The following is an 18324-nucleotide window of genomic DNA, read 5'->3' as shown; positions in this document are numbered from 1 at the left end:
CGTGCCTTTCGTCCATGCTGAAGCACCGTTCTTGAGACAGGAGCAGGTCCCAGATAAGACAATTATAGCATATTTTATTTTTATTATGCTCACTTAAAGGGCGGTGATATATTCCGCAGCACTTTACAGACATTAGCATCAAGCTGTCCCCAATGGGGCTCAAAACCTAAGTTCCCTATCAGGATGTCTTTGGCGTGCGGGAGGAAACCGGAGAACCCGGAAGAATCCCACACAAACACGAATAGAACATACAAACTCCATGCAGATGTTGTCCCATTAATATGCCATAAATGGGGAATGCCCCTTTAATTTATATAGAATAGTATTAAATAAGAATTTTTTTTTAAAAAAAACTCCAGAAAATTAATATTTACTAAAACAAACACTATATCTCTGTACATTGAGCAAGTTCCTTGGGACAAGCAAGACTGTCCACAAAGTGTCAATATATCCATTTCCAAGACGGAGCAACAACATGACAGTACGGTATTGTATAGTAGCAGTAGCAAAACCCTGCCGAGCTATGCCGAGGACTTTACTCTAGAGGGGGCTGACAACCTGGTCAAATATCTGCTCTGCCTGCGAAAGGTTAAACGCTCTCTTCCCATTTCTCAATTCCCACTTCAAAGTCCCATTGAGGGTTGGCCAGCCCTTGCAGAATGCAATATCATGCTCTGTGGTAAGTGCAGATGTTTTTCCTGAGCAGCTGGAAAATGTACAATCTGCGTTATCTACTGTGATCAGCAAACAGGGACGTTTCTGAGGTTTAACATGATTGCAAATCCGGCCATAATAAAATAAAGGCTGCTTCACCTACAGATTAAAGGAGACAGAAGCACACAGGCAAACAAACTCAGAGCGTTCACGTCGGCGCGGCTGGTAGCGCTGCAGGCAGTATGGTCAGAAAGGAGCATTGTGCAGCGAGGGAAGACATTTGGGAAGTAGAGGTGGTTGGTTCAGTGCTCACAAGATTGAAGGGTAGGGAGAAAATGTATTTCGCCTGAATCCATTAACATTCCTTTCTCATATTGCAGTTACTTTCTCTTGTTTATGGTCACCACACATAATTTGTAATTTTCCAGTAGTTTCTATTTTTATGCAATCGAGATGTAAAACAATTATGGAGCTTATTATAAAAGTTTCCACTGCAAAGCTTTCTCAGCGTTCTCCTGTTTCAATGGAAGGTGGCAATCAACCGAATAGTAATGACAATTAGGTCCATATTACACAGACTGTATAGTCAGATACGTAAGAGAAGTCACTTATAATGAACGTCTCTCCTGACACTGTCCATGGTACTGACAATGAGGAAGATGCAACAGTCACTGGACTTCAGTCTGATAACAACTGGAAACCAGTGCAGCAATCAGCAGATCGCTGCAGATCCAGCTTCTCTATTCCCAAACAATCACTGAGAGGAAGTCATACATCAGAAATGTAGCATTACATAGCAGGTAATCTGATAACAACTGGAAACCAGTGCAGCAATCAGCAGATCGCTGCAGATGCAGCTTCTATATCCCTAGGACAATCACTGAGAGGATACTTCTGGCCATACATCAGAAATGTAGCATTACATAGCAGGTAATCTGATAACAACTGGAAACCAGTGCGGCAATCAGAAGATCGCCTCGCTGCAGATCTAGCTTCTCTAAACCCCAGCAATCAGGGGAAGCTACTGGAAACCAGTGCAGCAATCAGCACATCGCTGCAGATGCAGCTTCTATAACCCCGAGGGATCACTCAGGGGAATCTACTTCTGGCCATACATCAGAAATGTAGCATTGCATGGCAGGTAATCTGATAAAAACTGGAAACCAGTGCAGCAATCAGCACATCACTGCAAATTCAGCTTCTCTAACCCCCAGCAATCACTCAGGGAAAGCTACTGGAAACCAGTGCAGTAATAAGCAGATCGCTTTGCAGCAGATCTAGCTTCTATAACCTCCAGCAATCACTTAGGGGAATTTACTTCTGGCCATACATTAAGAATGTAGCATTACATGGCAGGTAAATCTGATAACAACTGCAAACCAGTACAGCAATCAGCAGATCGCTGCAGATCCAACATTTCTAACCCCCAGCAATCACTCAGGAGAGGCCACTTCAGGCCATACATAGCATTACATGGCAGACCAATCATCTAACAACTGGAAACCAGTGCAGCAATCAGCAGAACGCTGCAGATCCAGCTTCTCTAACCCTCCGCTATCACTCAAGAGAAGCGACTGGAAACCAGTGCAGCAATCAGCAGAACGCTGCAGATCCAGCTCCTCTAACCCTCCGCTATCACTCAAGGGAAGCGACTGGAAACCAGTGCAGCAATCAGAAAATCGCTGCTGATCCAGAGATCACAAGCAAACGGAAAAGTAAAATCACATTCCTCTTTTCCAGACGAAATTTGATTCCAACTTTAGGATAAGTACTTCAAGTATACATTTAAAAGTATAGGAAGCATTTTATTACATTAGAGACCCCCTGATTCAAGGTTTGTTTTCATAATAAAGGGTTTGTCCCACTAATAACACTTATCCCCTATCCACAAGACAGGGGAAATGTTTAATCACTGTGGGTGTCCGACTGCTGGGAGCCCCAGCAATTACGAGAATGGGGGTCTGAAAGCACAGCCGAACTGCCCCATGATAATGGAGCCGTAGTTTCCCTGTGTGCCCTAATTCACCATTCTCTTCTATGAGATCGCCGAGTACAGCACTCACAGCAGTGCCACAGAAGTGAATGGAGCACAGGATGCACATTCTCATGGGGCAGTGCGCTGGCACTTGTGGAACCCCATTCTCATGATCACAGGGGGCTCCGGGAATCAGACCCCCAGCAATCAAACCCTTCCTGCTTGTCCAGTTTTACTCTTGGATTGGCCAGCACAGCTCATGTGAGCAATCCTGGCCAATCCGAGAACAGCAAGACGTTCTTAGTCTACCAAATGCACTGTATGCATCAGGTAGTCTGAGGAGCGGTGTGGCCATCTTGGATGACAGAAGAGTAGCCTGGGGGATCTGTTGCTGAATAGATGAAAATGAAGTCACTGGGTAAGTGTTCAGTTCATTCCCCAGTTAATGTGAATTTGTTTAGGAGGATTCACATAAAAGACCATAATAAATTATAAATATAAAAATACTTACGGTTTTATTTCGTAATCGGATTATGTCGGAGACGGAGCCAGCTCCACAGTACTCCATTACTATCCATAAGTCTGTGTTTTTAAAGTAGCTGCCATAATACTTCACAACATAATGGCTGAAAAAAAATAAAAAGTTCACATTAAGGCTACATAGAAAATGCCTATTCTTGTCCGCAATTGAAAAGGACACGTTCTATATTTTTTGCGTAGCCGCTGCACGGAGCAATGGATGTGGACAGCACACTGTGTGCTGTCCGCATCTTTTGCGGCCCCATAGAAATGAATGGGTCCATACGCGTTCCGTCCGGATGCGGACTCATTCATATGGTCGTGTAGCCTAACTCAACATATTTGAATGTTCTACTGGCCTGGTCTGAAGTAATTTACATATTTATGTAAAAGGATCTATTAGAAAATGTACAAACCGGATTCCAAAAAAGTTGGGACACTATACAAATTGTGAATAAAAACTGAATGCAATGATGTGGAGGTGCCAACTTCTAATATTTTATTCAGAATAGAACATAAATCACAGAACAAAAGTTTAAACTGAGAAAATGTACCATTTTAAGGGAAAAATATGTTGAATCAGAATTTCATGGTGTCAACAAATCCCCAAAAAGTTGGGACAAGGCCATTTTCACCACTGTGTGGCATCTCCCCTTCTTCTTACAACACTCAACAGACGTCTGGGGACCGAGGAGACCAGTTTCTCAAGTTTAGAAATAGGAATGCTCTCCCATTCTGGTCTAATACAGGCCTCTAACTGTTCAATCGTCTTGGGCCTTCTTTGTTGCACCTTCCTCTTTATGATGCATCAAATGTTCTCTATAGGTGAAAGATCTGGACTGCAGACTGGCCATTTCAGTACCCGGATCCTTCTCCTACGCAGCCATGATGTTGCGATTGATGCAGAATGTGGTCTGGCATTATCTTGTTGAAAAATGCAGGGTCTTCCATGAAAGAGATGACATCTGGATGGGAGCATATGTTGTTCTAGAACCTGAATATATTTTTCTGCATTGATGGTGCCTTTCCAGACATGCAAGCTGCCCATGCCACACGCACTCATGCAACCCCATACCATCAGAGATGCAGGCTTCTGAACTGAGCGTTGATAACAACTTGGGTTGTCCTTGTCCTCTTTGGTCCGGATGACATGGCGTCCCAGATTTCCAAAAAGAACTTTGAATCGTGATTTGTCTGACCACAGAACAGTCTTCCATTTTGCCACACTCCATTTTAAATGATCCCTGGCCCAGTGAAAACGCCTGAGCTTGTGGATCTTGCTTAGAAATGGCTTCTTCTTTGCACTGTAGAGTTTCAGCTGGCAACGGCGGATGGCACGGTGGATTGTGTTCACTGACAATGGATTCTGGAAGTATTCCTGAGCCCATTCTGTGATTTCCTTTACAGTAGCATTCCTGTTTGTGGTGCAGTGTCGTTTAAGGGCCCGGAGATCACAGGCATCCAGTATGGTTTTACGGCCTTGACCCTTACGCACAGAGATTGTTCCAGATTCTCTGAATCTTCGGATGATGTTATGCACAGTTGAAGATGATAGATGCAAAGTCTTTGCAATTTTTCGCTGGGTAACACCTTTCTGATATTGCTCCACTATCTTTCTGCGCAACATTGTGGGAATTGGTGATCCTCTACCCATCTTGGCTTCTGAGAGACACTGCCACTCTGAGAAGCTCTTTTTATACCCAATCATGTTGCCAATTGACCTAATTAGTGTTAATTGGTCTTCCAGCTCTTCGTTATGCTCAAATTTACTTTTTCCAGCCTCTTATTGCTACTTGTCCCAACTTTTTGGGGATTTGTTGACACCGTGAAAATTTGAATCAACGTATTTTTCCTTTAAAATTATATTTACTCGGATTAAACGTTTGATCTGTCATCTACGTTCTATTACAAATAAAATATTGACATTTGCCATCTCCACATCATTGCATTCAGTTTTTATTCACAATTTGTTTAGTGTCCCAACTTTTTTGGAATCCGGTTTGTATTAATGATAGCTTAAAGGGACACTGACAGGCCGTTAGAGCATATAAAGTGACATATATTCTTCTATTGGTCTTAATATGCTTAATTAAAATATACCACTATCACCCCTCGCTGCCTTTCCGTTACTTATAAAAAGTGTTTTTATCAATATGCAAATTACCTTACTTTGTGCCCAAGGGGCTGTCCCTCATTCAGTTCTGTGCCCAGCCGCGCCCCAACTGCCGTCTCCTAGTGCCGCCCAGCTCATTAGTATTCACTGCACTGGGCGGATTTTTTTTCTCCCGACGCTGCGAAATCCCGCGCATGCCCAGTGCTATCTTCCTGGCATCAGCTTCATCTCGTCTCTCCGTGCCTGCGCCGGATAAGGTCCCCGACACCCTCCAGCTCCAGTAGAAGATAGTACTGGGCATGCGCAGGATTTCCCTGCGCCGGGAGAAAAAAAAGCCGCCCAATGCAGTGAATACTAATGAGCTGGGCGGCACTAGGAGACGGCGGTTAGGGCGCGGCTGGGCACAGAACTGAATGAGGGACAGCCCCTTGGGCACAAAGTAAGGTAATTTGCATATTGATAAAAACACTTTTTATAAGTAACGGAAAGGCAGCGAGGGGTGATAGTGGTATATTTTAATTAAGCATATTAAGACCAATAGAAGAATATATGTCACTTTATATGCTCTAACGGCCTGTCAGTGTCCCTTTAACTTCGATATCTTACTTGCTGGTAACTATAGTTCTGTGATTACAGCAGCCTCTGCAATGAGTTATATAGTGTGTCTGGAGGTTAGTAAGAGGGTAGTAAGAGGGCAGTTGGGAGGGTAAATGAGTGGCACATGTAAAGTAAGCTAAGAGGCTTGTATAGGCAGGATGGACAGCTCCTTTCAACACTGCAAGTTCAGCAGAACTGCCAATAGCATGAGATATATAGTTCTACAGACTAAAAGTAAAAAACTTCAGCATTTTTGCTTTTGAAAAGACGCTAAATGCAGAGCGTAAATCCAGCCTTAAGCCCTAAAAGCTTTCTCTTAGCCATTTTCAGGATTCGCCACATCCCTGTAGTCAGTGGCGTATCCATCACGAGGCAAACAAGGCATTTGCCTAGGGCGGCACTTGCCAATGGGGCGGCAAAATGCCTTGTTTGCCCCTTGTCCTATCAGTCTTATATGCCGGTATACTGAGAAGATCCAATGGTATATTCTAACCCCCAGGCGTTCCCATGGTGACTGGGACGCTTGCCTGGGGGTTATAATATACACGGCGACGCCGCTCACATGGATACATTTATAAACTAATCAGTTACTTTAACTTTAATTATTGCTGATCTCTTTACTGGATACCTTACTCTGTCTTAGCTCCGGTAACAGCAGGCAGTGCGGGCGGCGCTCACTCACTGACGTCGCGCGCCTGCTCCTCCCACTAGTCAGTGAGTGAGTGAGCGCCCGCCCGCACTGCCTGCTGTTACTGGAGCTAAGACAGAGTAAGGTATCCAGTAAAGAGATCAGCAATGATTAAAGTTAAAGTACTGATTAGTTTATAAATGTACTCCTGTGAGCGTCGGGGAGGGGGATCTGTGGATGGCACTGTTTAGGAGGAAGATCTGTGGATGGCACTATTTAGGGGAGGGGGATCTGTGGATGGCACTATTTAGGGGGGAGATCTGTGGATGGCACTATTTAGGGGAGGGAGATCTGTGGATGGCACTATTTAGGGGGAGGGAGATCTGTGGATGGCACTATTTAGGGGGAGGGAGATCTGTGGATGGCACTATTTAGGGGGAGGGAGATCTGTGGATGGCACTATTTAGGGGGAGGGAGATCTGTGGATGGCACTATTTAGGGGGAGGGAGATCTGTGGATGGCACTATTTAGGGGAGGGGGATCTGTGGATGGCACTATTTAGGGGAGGGGGATCTGTGGATGGCAGTATTTAGGGGAGGGGGATCTGTTGAAGGCACTATTTAGGGGAGGGGGATCTGTGGATGGCACTGTTTAGGGGAGGGGGATCTGTGGATGGCACTATTTAGGGGAAGGGGGATCTGTGGGTGGCACTATTTAGGGGAAGGGGGATCTGTGGATGGCACTATTTAGGGGAGGGGGAGATCTGTGGATGGCACCGTTTAGGGGAGGGGGAGATCTGTGGATGGCACCGTTTAGGGGAGGGGGAGATCTGTGGATGGCACCGTTTAGGGGAGGGGGAGATCTGTGGATGGCACCGTTTAGGGGAGGGGGAGATCTGTGGATGGCACCGTTTAGGGGAGGGGGAGATCTGTGGATGGCACCTGTTTAGGGGAGGGGGAGATCTGTGGATGGCACTGTTTAGGGGAGGGGGAGATCTGTGGATGGCACTGTTTAGGGGAGGGGGAGATCTGTGGATGGCACTGTTTAGGGGAGGGGGAGATCTGTGGATGGCACTGTTTAGGGGAGGGGGAGATCTGTGGATGGCACTGTTTAGGGGAGGGGGAGATCTGTGGATGGCACTGTTTAGGGGAGGGGGATCTGTGGATGGCACATAGGAAGGGGTGGGGTTTAGAGAAAGGGGTTTGGCCTTGACAGGAAGGGGTGGGTCAAATTTATATTAGGGGGGTGCCCGAGTTTAATCTCGCCTAGGGCAGCACAAAACCAAGATACACCACTGCCTGCAGTAATAGTTCTGTTCCAGGGGACATCAGACTTTATCATGGCCTGTGTAGTCCATCATAGGCCGAGAATAGGCAAAACATGGGTATGGGGCTAATTAACCAGAGACCCTGTTCCCCTCCTTCCAACTCAGGGGACATCAGTGACCTGCTTACCTGTCACATTGCTGCATGATAGAGATTTCCTTAATGATTTCTTGAAGATCTGACTCCACAGGAACTTGTTTGATTGCAACAACTTGCCCTGACTCTTTGTGAATGGCTTTAAATACACTGCCATAGGACCTGCAGGGGTGGAGAGGAAAATAACATCAACAACAATCATAAAAGAAAATGTATCAAGAGCAAGTTACATATGATTTCAAATCATTTTTATTATAAAGATTGTTTCTCATTCTGTATATTTCTCTCGTGCTGAACTGCTGAAAGCACTAGGTATGGGCTGGGGAGAGCAGTACAAATATACCTGTTTTGAAGCTTCCATCATCGGGGTAGTGGGAATATGGACTTTTATTCTGCTCCTGGAAGTGCCCAGGAGGTGGACGTTCAACTACAACCTGGTCTCCTTATATGTTGTTGTTAGGCAACTCAATAAAGGGGACCTGTTACCTCTCCTGACACGTCTGTTAGTACATACCTGAAAACACATGAAACAGCAATTCTGAAGCATCTCTTCTCCTAAAGCCTTATTCACACGTCAGTGTTTGGTCAGTGATTTCCATCGGTGATTGTGAGCCAAAACCAGGATTGGAGCCTCCACAGAGATAAGGGAAAGATCTGCCCATGTTCTGTGTTGGAGCTGCACCTGGTTTTGGCTCACAATCACTGACCGAACACTGACGTGTGAAGGAGGCATAACTCTGAACAGTGCCATTGTTCTGTTATTCCTCCTGAACACTTATGACTAAATTGACAACGGGGTGTGTCGCTATAGCCTGACACTGGCATGACAAACTGCAGGGACATTCATAAATTTCATAAATTTCTAGGAGCAATAACAGAGGCATGGCATAAAATACAGATCTATGAAAATACATGCAAATAAGCAGTTAAAGGGTTTCTCTCACCAGAATTAGGGTCCATTCACACGTCAGTATTTTTCTATACCCCGAATTTCGGTCCGTTTTTTGCGGATCCGTTGTTCCTGAAAATGTTTCCGTATGTCATCCGTTTTTTGCGGATCCATTGACTTTGTATTGCACTAGGATCCGATTTTGCAGATAATATTGTGCTGTCCGATTTTTTTCAGGACCCATTAAAAAAGGAATGGGTACGCAACTGGTCCGGATCTGTTCGCAAAAAACGGAACAGATCCGGAAAGAAACAACGGACGTGTGAATGGACCCTTAACCCTATTAAACTGGCAGACATCAGCGATGTGCTAATGTCAGCAGACCCTAAAGCCTCATGCACACGTCTGTGGAACACGGACCGTGAGATACCGGCCTGGATTCCTGCTGAGTGCAGGAGCGCACGGCGTCTCTGGCTGCTATGACACCGTGCGCTTCCTGCTGCCGCCACAGTACAGTAATACACTGGTATAGATAATCCGAGTGTATTACTGTACAGCAGCGGGCGCACTGCGTCATAGCAACCAATGACGCCGTGCGCTCCTGCACTCAGCAGGAATCCAGGCCGGTATCTCATGGTCCGTGTTCCACTGACGTGTGCATGAGGCTTAACTCTACTACTTGGGGTCCATTCACACATCCGTGTGTGTTTTGCGGATCCACGGATGCGCAAAACATGGACAGCGGCAATGTGCGTTCTGCATTTTGCGGACCGCACATTGCCGGCACTAAGAGAATATGCCTATTCTTGTCCGCTATGGCGGACAACAATAGGACATGTTCTATTTTTTTCAGGATCGGAATTGCGGACCCGCTGGCGCTGGATTTCTGAAGAACCTAGGGCGGGCCAGAGGGGTGAAAGGGGAGGGGTTTCATATGAAAAGCGACAAGGGGCCTGGGCACCCACGGAGCACTAAGCGCTAAGAGTGTCGCGCTCGGGACTCGCAGCGTGCATCAGCGAGAGCACCCGTCCTGACCTCTGTACACTGCCAGGGTCGCATAGCATTATATTGATTTATGATGCTATGCAACCCTTACAGTTCTGGAATGTATTGGGTAACACTGACAGCAGTAGGTCAGTGTTCTACAATACATTCCAGACCTCTAAGGGTTACCTTATAAATCAATATAATGCTATGCGACACTGGCAGTGCTCGGAGGTCAGGACGGGAGCTGTTGCAGACTCACGCTGCGAGTCCGGAGCGTGACAATCGCTCATCTGAAGGGGCCATAAGTGAAAGCTATCATTGCATGCAGCTGCGCTAGTCCTACAAGGCGTCATGCCTGATTCATCAGTGAAGTTCTTGGTGACAGGTTCCCTTTAGGCCCCATGCACACAAATGTATTTTTTTTCCCTCACATCCGATCAAGCTGTTTTTGTGGATTGAATGTTGATCCACTCGTTTCTATGGGGCCGCAAAATACTAGGACAGCACACTATGCGTTCATAAGGCCTAGGGTTGGGCGATATACCGGTTTTTCGATATACCGCGGTATTAAAAAAACAGCGATATGGCGATATCGCAGTTTCCTAATACCGCGGTATATTTCGTTACGTCACAGCTTTAAAAACAGAGTCCGCGGCACCGCTGCGCTGCCCCCACCCATCATTAGCTATATCTCCTCCTGCTTGTTCTGAATGCGCTGTCTCCGACTCCACCCACCGACCGACGTCTACTCTAACGTCGGAATCAGCACACCCCCAGGCCGAGACTAGCAGAGCTGAGCGCAGTACACTTACAGACTACAGCAGCAGCGAGTGGCGGGAAAGTTAGTCAGACTCGGAGAAGAACCTGCTACGCTCCGTCCGACTCCCGTCCCACCCACCCCCTGCGGAGAGAAGAGATTAGAGTGACTGTCGACGGGCAGCTATTAAAAGGTGTAAAATGTCACTCCACAGTTCTAACTTCTGCCTATTACCCCAGTTATATGACTTGGCCCAGGCCCAGTGCCCACTCAGTCGGTCCTTCATGCCTGGCTGCGCCGCCTACCAGTGCCACTAGCTGCATGCTCCTGAGCCATCATGAGTCCCTGCACTCCTGTCTCCCTCCAGTACCTCCCGGCTCCCCCATGACTGTTTGACATGATGAGCATGACGGTTGACCAACAAGAAGGAATTATGGTGGGCATCCGGCACACTGGCCAGACAGGTCACCGGTGACAACTTATGTCACAGTCACACAGGTAGCCATAAGACATGGAGGGGGCAGCTGCTGCCCCCCTGCCCCATATACTCTAAGTAATGTTTCCTTTTGTGACTGCTGCACCCCATTATAACTGTATGTAATGGCTCCTTGCGGCTGCGCTCCTTGTGACCCCCCATACAGTATAACGTCTCCTGCTGGCCCCCCATACAGTATAACGTCTCCTGCTGGCCCCCCCATACAGTATAACGTCTCCTGCTGGCCCCCCATACAGTATAACGTCTCCTGCTGGCCCCCCCATACAGTATAACGTCTCCTGCTGGCCCCCCATACAGTATAACGTCTCCTGCTGGCCCCCCATACAGTATAACGTCTCCTGCTGGCCCCCCATACAGTATAACGTCTCCTGCTGGCCCCCCATACAGTATAACGTCTCCTGCTGGCCCCCCATACAGTATAACGTCTCCTGCTGGCCCCCCATACAGTATAACGTCTCCTGCTGGCCCCCCATACAGTATAACGTCTCCTGCTGGCCCCCCATACAGTATAACGTCTCCTGCTGGCCCCCCATACAGTATAACGTCTCCTGCTGGCCCCCCATACAGTATAACGTCTCCTGCTGGCCCCCCATACAGTATAACGTCTCCTGCTGGCCCCCCATACAGTATAACGTCTCCTGCTGGCCCCCCATACAGTATAACGTCTCCTGCTGGCCCCCCATACAGTATAACGTCTCCTGCTGGCCCCCCATACAGTATAACGTCTCCTGCTGGCCCCCCATACAGTATAACGTCTCCTGCTGGCCCCCCATACAGTATAACGTCTCCTGCTGGCCCCCCATACAGTATAACGTCTCCTGCTGGCCCCCCATACAGTATAACGTCTCCTGCTGGCCCCCCATACAGTATAACGTCTCCTGCTGGCCCCCCATACAGTATAACGTCTCCTGCTGGCCCCCCATACAGTGTAACGTCTCCTGCTGGCCCCCCATACAGTGTAACGTCTCCTGCTGGCCCCCCATACAGTGTAACGTCTCCTGCTGGCTGCCCCCCATACAGTGTAACGTCTCCTGCTGGCTGGCCCCCCATACAGTGTAACGTCTCCTGCTGGCTGGCCCCCCATACAGTGTAACGTCTCCTGCTGGCTGGCCCCCCATACAGTGTAACGTCTCCTGCTGGCTGGCCCCCCATACAGTGTAACGTCTCCTGCTGGCTGGCCCCCCATACAGTGTAAGGTCTCCTGCTGGCTGGCCCCCCATACAGTGTAAGGTCTCCTGCTGGCTGGCCCCCCATACAGTGTAAGGTCTCCTTGTGGCTGCCCCCATACAGTGTAAGGTCTCCTTGTGGCCGCCCCCATACAGTGTAAGGTCTCCTTGTGGCCGCCCCCATACAGTGTAACGTCTCCTTGTGGCCGCCCCCATACAGTATAACCTCTCCTTGTGGCCGCCCCCATACAGTATAACCTCTCCTTGTGGCCGCCCCCATACAGTATAACCTCTCCTTGTGGCTGCCCCATACAGTATAACCTCTCCTTGTGGCCGGCCCCCATACAGTATAACGTCTCCTTGTGGCTGCCCCCATACAGTATAACGTCTCCTTGTGGCCGCCCCCATACAGTGTAACGTCTCCTTGTGGCCGCCCCCATACAGTATAACCTCTCCTTGTGGCCGCCCCCATACAGTATAACCTCTCCTTGTGGCCGGCCCCATACAGTATAACGTCTCCTTGTGGCTGCCCCCATACAGTATAACGTCTCCTTGTGGCTGCCCCAATACAGTGTAACGTCTCCTTGTGGCCCCAAGTGTTTTTTTCTTCTAAATGGGCATTTATCGCGATATATATCGTTATCGCGATAAATTTCTTAATATCGTTATCGTGGGAATATTTTTGATATCGTCCAACCCTAATAAGGCCATCCTGCAAAAGATATAGAACATGTCCTATGCCTGTCCATTTTGCAAGTGGCCTGCGAAAAGTGTGGGATGCATACGGACCACATTCGTATTTTGCAGATCCATGATTTGCAGACTGCAAAACGGATACTGCTGTGTGCATGGGGTATTCCCATCTTAGACATTGGGGGAATAGCGCTAGGATATGCTGCAAATGTCCGATAGGTGTAGGTCCCACCTCTGAGACAATAAAGTGCCAGCGGCCGTCCTCCAATTCTCCCCCCTTGCCCCCATCATGGGGACCACCAGACAGCATGGGGACGAGTGATGGCATACCGTTCACTCCTTCCCATGCTGTGGAGATCTATGCTAGCGAGCAAACGATTGCTGGAAGGGAACGCTTCCCTACTGACAATCGCTTGCAAAATCGCCATGTGTAATACAGCCTTAATACTGTGCCCATCTGCTATATCACTGCCTCTGTATGTCACTATTGATTGCTGCTTCAGCACAGCACTGTAATGCAAAACCAGCCATTGAGACCATCTACAATGGTTACCCACAGCGGGGATGGGCAAAGCACTGAGGAATCTGGAAGCCAATTACACAGTTCCAAAAGCCAACTTAAAGGGGTAGCATATGCCCCCACCGCTGGGACCTGCACCTATATAAAGAACGGAGCCCCGCAAGGTGGTTGCTGGAGGACTCCGGTCCGGCCACCACCAAGCCGACTCCCCATAGAAGTGAATGGGAGCGTGCCGCGCATGCACAGCTCCCGCTCCCATTCATTTCTATGGGGCCAAAGGAAAAAGCCAAGCCAGCGCTCGGCTATTTTCGCCGGCCCCATAGTAAATGAATGGAGGGCGACTGCACATGCGCAGTGCGCCCTCCTTCACTTGCAGGGCTCCGTTCTCGATATAGGTGCACCTATAAGACAATGGGGGCATATCCTAGTGATATGCCACCATTGTCCATGATGAGACAGCCCCTTTAACTTAAACTAGACCATGTCACCCCTCAAGTTGTCTAAATACTTGCTTTTCTCATAAAATAATAGATCTGAAGCATCTTTTCTTATATCACATTTTATCGTTCCTCTGTTATTCCTCCAGGAAATGTAGGTCAGCATTGACTGGACAGTGCCAGAGTGCGTAGAAACGCACCTTACTGACAAGAGAAAAGGTCACACCCTGTTGCCATTTTAGTTATACATTTCCATGAGGAATAAATGAGAAACGACACACCAGAAGGTTTTGTTTTTTTCAAATGCTAAAGAGCGGTTATTTTATAGGGAACCTAAGTGTTAACTTTGGCATAAGTACAGCAAGTGATAGCGCTTCTGACTTCACAGGAAGATGAACCCTACAGAGAAATCTCCACAACAGGATCTAGGTCTATACAGAAACAAGAAATAAGATGTACACACAGGGTAAAAGGGAAAGGCTGCTACTCTGCTGCAACAGGAAGTGACACACAGCGGGGCCCCGTGCAGCGGCAGCGGGTTACTTCTGCTGCCATAAATAGTAAAGAGAACAGTTACTATATCAAGCAAGAAGCGTCAGGAAGTGCCAACCGGGGCAGTCGCTGACTTACTACACAATGAAGCAATATTTCCTGCTACAGAGATGTCATGCAGTCTCAGAGGGATCAGTGGACATGGAGCACAGACCACAACTCTCTACATTTCAGCTAGGGCTACACAGCGACACTGGTTGCAGCCAGGATCTAAGCAAAGTGGTGATCCCATAGAAATTAATAGAATTGCAGCGCGAGTAGCAAAACATCCAACACTGTTAGATTTTTTTGTGACCATATTAATTTCTATGGGATCACCGCTACTCTACTATCCTGGGCGCGACCAGTGTCGCCATGTAGCCCCAGCCTTAGAGGGCATCTGTCAGCAGATTTGTACCTATGACACCGGCTGACCTGTTACATGTACACTTGGCAGCTGAAGGCGTCTGTGTTGGTCCCATGTTCATATGTTCCTGCATTGCTGAGAAAAATGTTTTAATATATGAAAATGAGCCTCTAGAAGCAACGGAGGCGGTGTCCTTACACCCAGAGGCTCTGCTCTCTCTGCAACTGCTGCTGCCTCTGCACTTTGATTGACAGGGCCAGGTGTGCTGACATTGACAGGGACAGGCAGTGAAATCATCATAAAGCCGTCCTGGCCCTGTCGATCAAAAAGCAGAGGTTGCAGCCGTTGCAGAGAGAGCTGAGCCTTTAGGAGTAACAGCAACGCCCCTGTTGCTCCTAGAAGCTAATTTGCATATATTAAAACATTTTTCTCAAATCTCGGTATACCGTCCGTACAGGGATATATACGCAGATGACTCCATAATGGAGAAACCCCATCTAACCGAAGCTGTTCTGTTTGGAGGTGTGCTCTCCTTCCTCGGACTGCCTTCTACCAATATCTACACTTACGACATGCTCTCCAGGTACAATTTAGGACTGAACCTCAAGAATATGCTACGATACCCATTATACAACAGCTTTTGACATGTGGATCGACTTAATATGCATGCTATATACATTCCTGCTCAATAAACCCTGGGGGGATGAGGCCCTCCCTGTTCAGCAGAAATGGGAGGAAGGGGTGGGTCTGATTTCGGAAGATGAATTGAAAAAGGTATTGGCATTGGCGCCACAATTGTCAGTGAATTACAACGTATGCACAGAACACCATTATTCATATTCTGTACTGGAATCAGAACTAATTCCCTCTGTCCGCGCCGCAAGAAAGAGTCCGCATCTATAATACATATGTTCTGGGACTGTCCGCGTTTAGAGGCATTTTGGAAAGGGGTTCCGAGTTTAGTTTGGGATATATATATCAGGTCCGAGTACCATCTGAACCCAGGACCTGTATATTGGGTATCCTCGGAACATGTACCCGGGAATATAATACAACTCTTAGGGCTGCTTCACACTGAGCGAGTCCATTGCGGGAAACGCGCTCCGTGTGCGAGTGTGATCCTCCGCTCTGGACTTGCAGGAGCGCACGGCATTATCATGATTTATAATGTTATGTGTCTCTGCTTGACCTTATTTCTACAGAATCATACTGACAGCTTTATGTCACTATGATTCTGTGGAAAAAAGCCCATGCAGAGACACATAGCATTATAAATCATGATAATGCCGTGCGCGCCTGCAAGTCCTGAGCGGAGGATCACACTTGCACACGGAGCGTGATTCCCGCAATGGACTCGCTCGTGTTAAACAGCCCTTAGTGTTCAATGCTTGCTATTTCAAGCTCGAATATTGATTGCGAGACATTGCACTAGCCAATATCCCCCTACGGAGATGGAATTTATATCCAGAATTAAGGCTCATGCACACAACTGTATCTATTCTGCGGTCCGCAAAACACGAATCCACAAAAATAAAGAAAACTGATGACGTCCACGTGACATCCGTTTTTTGTTTTTTTTGTTGCAGATCCATTGTTAAAATGCCTGTCCTTGTCCACAATACGGACAAGAATAAGACTATTTTCTTGCAGAAAGCACTTGCAGACATATGGACGCGGAATGCACCCGGAATCATCTCCGTTTTTTGTTGTTTTTTTTGTTTGTTTTTTTGCAGCGCCTTTAAAATGAATGCTTTCAGATACAAGCTACAAAAAAAACAAAAACAAAAAAAAAACGGAATGGACGCGGACAAAAATACATTTGTGTGCATGAGCCCTTAATGAGGTGCTTCACTTTGAAAAGGTAATCTATTTGAAAAGAAACTGTTGGTATAGATATCCAGCCCTATAGGAGAAGTGGATCCGTACAAATAACTCTCCCCTTCTATTCTAAAATTGGGGCATTATTTTTTATAGAATAGGAAATAAATTGTCCTAGCGAGGAAAAGTAACCTCTAAGATTGGAATGACGTTAATTTGTATATTTAGACTAACATTCTGGTATATAAATACTAAGACATGACGAGATGGGATGTTAATAGATTACTATAAGTCTCCCGTCAACTGTCTCTCAACAGGGGCTTGGGAGGTGGGGTTGGGGGTATAAGGAACTCAAAAAAGATATAAAGTACAATGTAAAGATCTAATTCTTTTTGTTTACTGTTGTACATCATGAGAACATTATATGTCCCCAAAAATCCTGAAGACTTGCCGCAAGGCCGGATCCGGAATTAATGCCCATTGAAAGGCATTGATCCAGATCCGGCCTTAAGCTAAACGGCGCATGGATGACGTGATCGCATGGCACGTCATCCATGCGCATGGGGCGCTCTGACGTCATTCTGGAGCGCCCCGGGAGCCGCACGGACTGTAAGTATACTGCTCCCCGGCTCCCCACTACACTTTACCATGGCTGCCAGGACTTTAGCGTCCCGGCAGCCATGGTAACCATTGAGAAAAAGCTAAACGTCGGATCCGGCAATGCGCCGAAACGACGTTTAGCTTAAGGCCGGATCTGGATCAATGCCGGCGTGTAATTCCGGCAAGTGGAGTACACGCCGGATCCGGAGAACGCAAGTGTGAAAGAGGCCTAATCTGTATTCAGGTTCATAATCCCTGATAAACAGAGCAGAGAGGAGGATGAGGCAGCTCTTTAGCTCAATCTTGTGAAGTAACTCCTGTGTGATTAGGACAGGTTTTGTGTGCACTAATAGGACGGCAGCAATTTTATTTCTCCTAATGACTGCTCCCCCAACAAATCGAGCCATTATATCTAATGAAAGGTATTCGGGAATATATTTATAATAAAGTAATATTTAAAAGGGTTGTCCGGGTTCAGAGCTGAAGCCGGACATACCCATAAATTACACCCAGACAGCCCCCCTGATGTTAGCATCGGAGCATGCCTCGATGCTCTCCCTTGCCCTGCGCTGGATCGCTCAGGACAAGGGCTCTTTTATTTACAATAACACACTGCCAGGCGGAGGCTTCCACCCAGCAGTGTGTTCATTGACGTCACCGGCTCTGATGGGCAGGCTTTAGCACTGCCCTAGCCGTTTAACAGGCTAGGGCAGCGCTAAACCCGCCCATCAGTACCGGTGACGTCACTGGGCTCACTGCTGGGAGGAAGCCTCCGCCTGGCAGCCCTAAGGAGCGCCCGGTTAGTCACCGGAACTCCAGAAAATGCCCTTGCCCTGCGCGATTTAGTCAGGGGGAAATGCCTGGGTGAAAATGGGATATGTCCGGGTTCAGCTCTGAAACCAGACAACCCCTTTAAGTATTTTCATTTTCTTAATTCCAGGAGAACCCCTTTAAGAAAGGTTAGGGGTCATCAACCTCCAGCACTCCAGCTGTTGTGAAACTGCAACTCTGTGGGAGTTTCAAAACCAAGCAAGTGTGCAAGCTGGGATTTGTAGTATCACAACCGATGGATTGCCAGGGGTTACTGGCTACTGGGATAGGACATAGATATTAGATTAGCTTTGTCATTTTTTCTATATTAGATAGTGTCTTAGCT

At 47.4% G+C, this 18324-nt stretch overlaps 1 protein-coding gene across 1 annotated transcript in view; it reads right to left on the bottom strand.

The window, feature by feature from the left end:
- The window catches only part of STK3 (serine/threonine kinase 3), a 247563-nt gene that overhangs the window by 202842 nt on the left and 26397 nt on the right, over nt 1-18324 (bottom strand). Inside the window, exons 3-4 of the mRNA XM_044294570.1 lie at nt 7941-8069; nt 3141-3255 (exon numbers count right to left, since the gene is read on the bottom strand). Coding sequence (XP_044150505.1) covers nt 3141-3255; nt 7941-8069 — 244 coding nt within the window. The remainder of the gene's footprint in view (nt 1-3140; nt 3256-7940; nt 8070-18324) is intronic.

Source organism: Bufo gargarizans, chromosome 5 (assembly GCF_014858855.1).
Source record: "Bufo gargarizans isolate SCDJY-AF-19 chromosome 5, ASM1485885v1, whole genome shotgun sequence".
Taxonomy (NCBI): Eukaryota; Metazoa; Chordata; class Amphibia; order Anura; family Bufonidae; genus Bufo; species Bufo gargarizans.
Note: the sequence above shows the minus strand (reverse complement) of the source record. Positions and strands in the feature narration are given on the sequence as shown.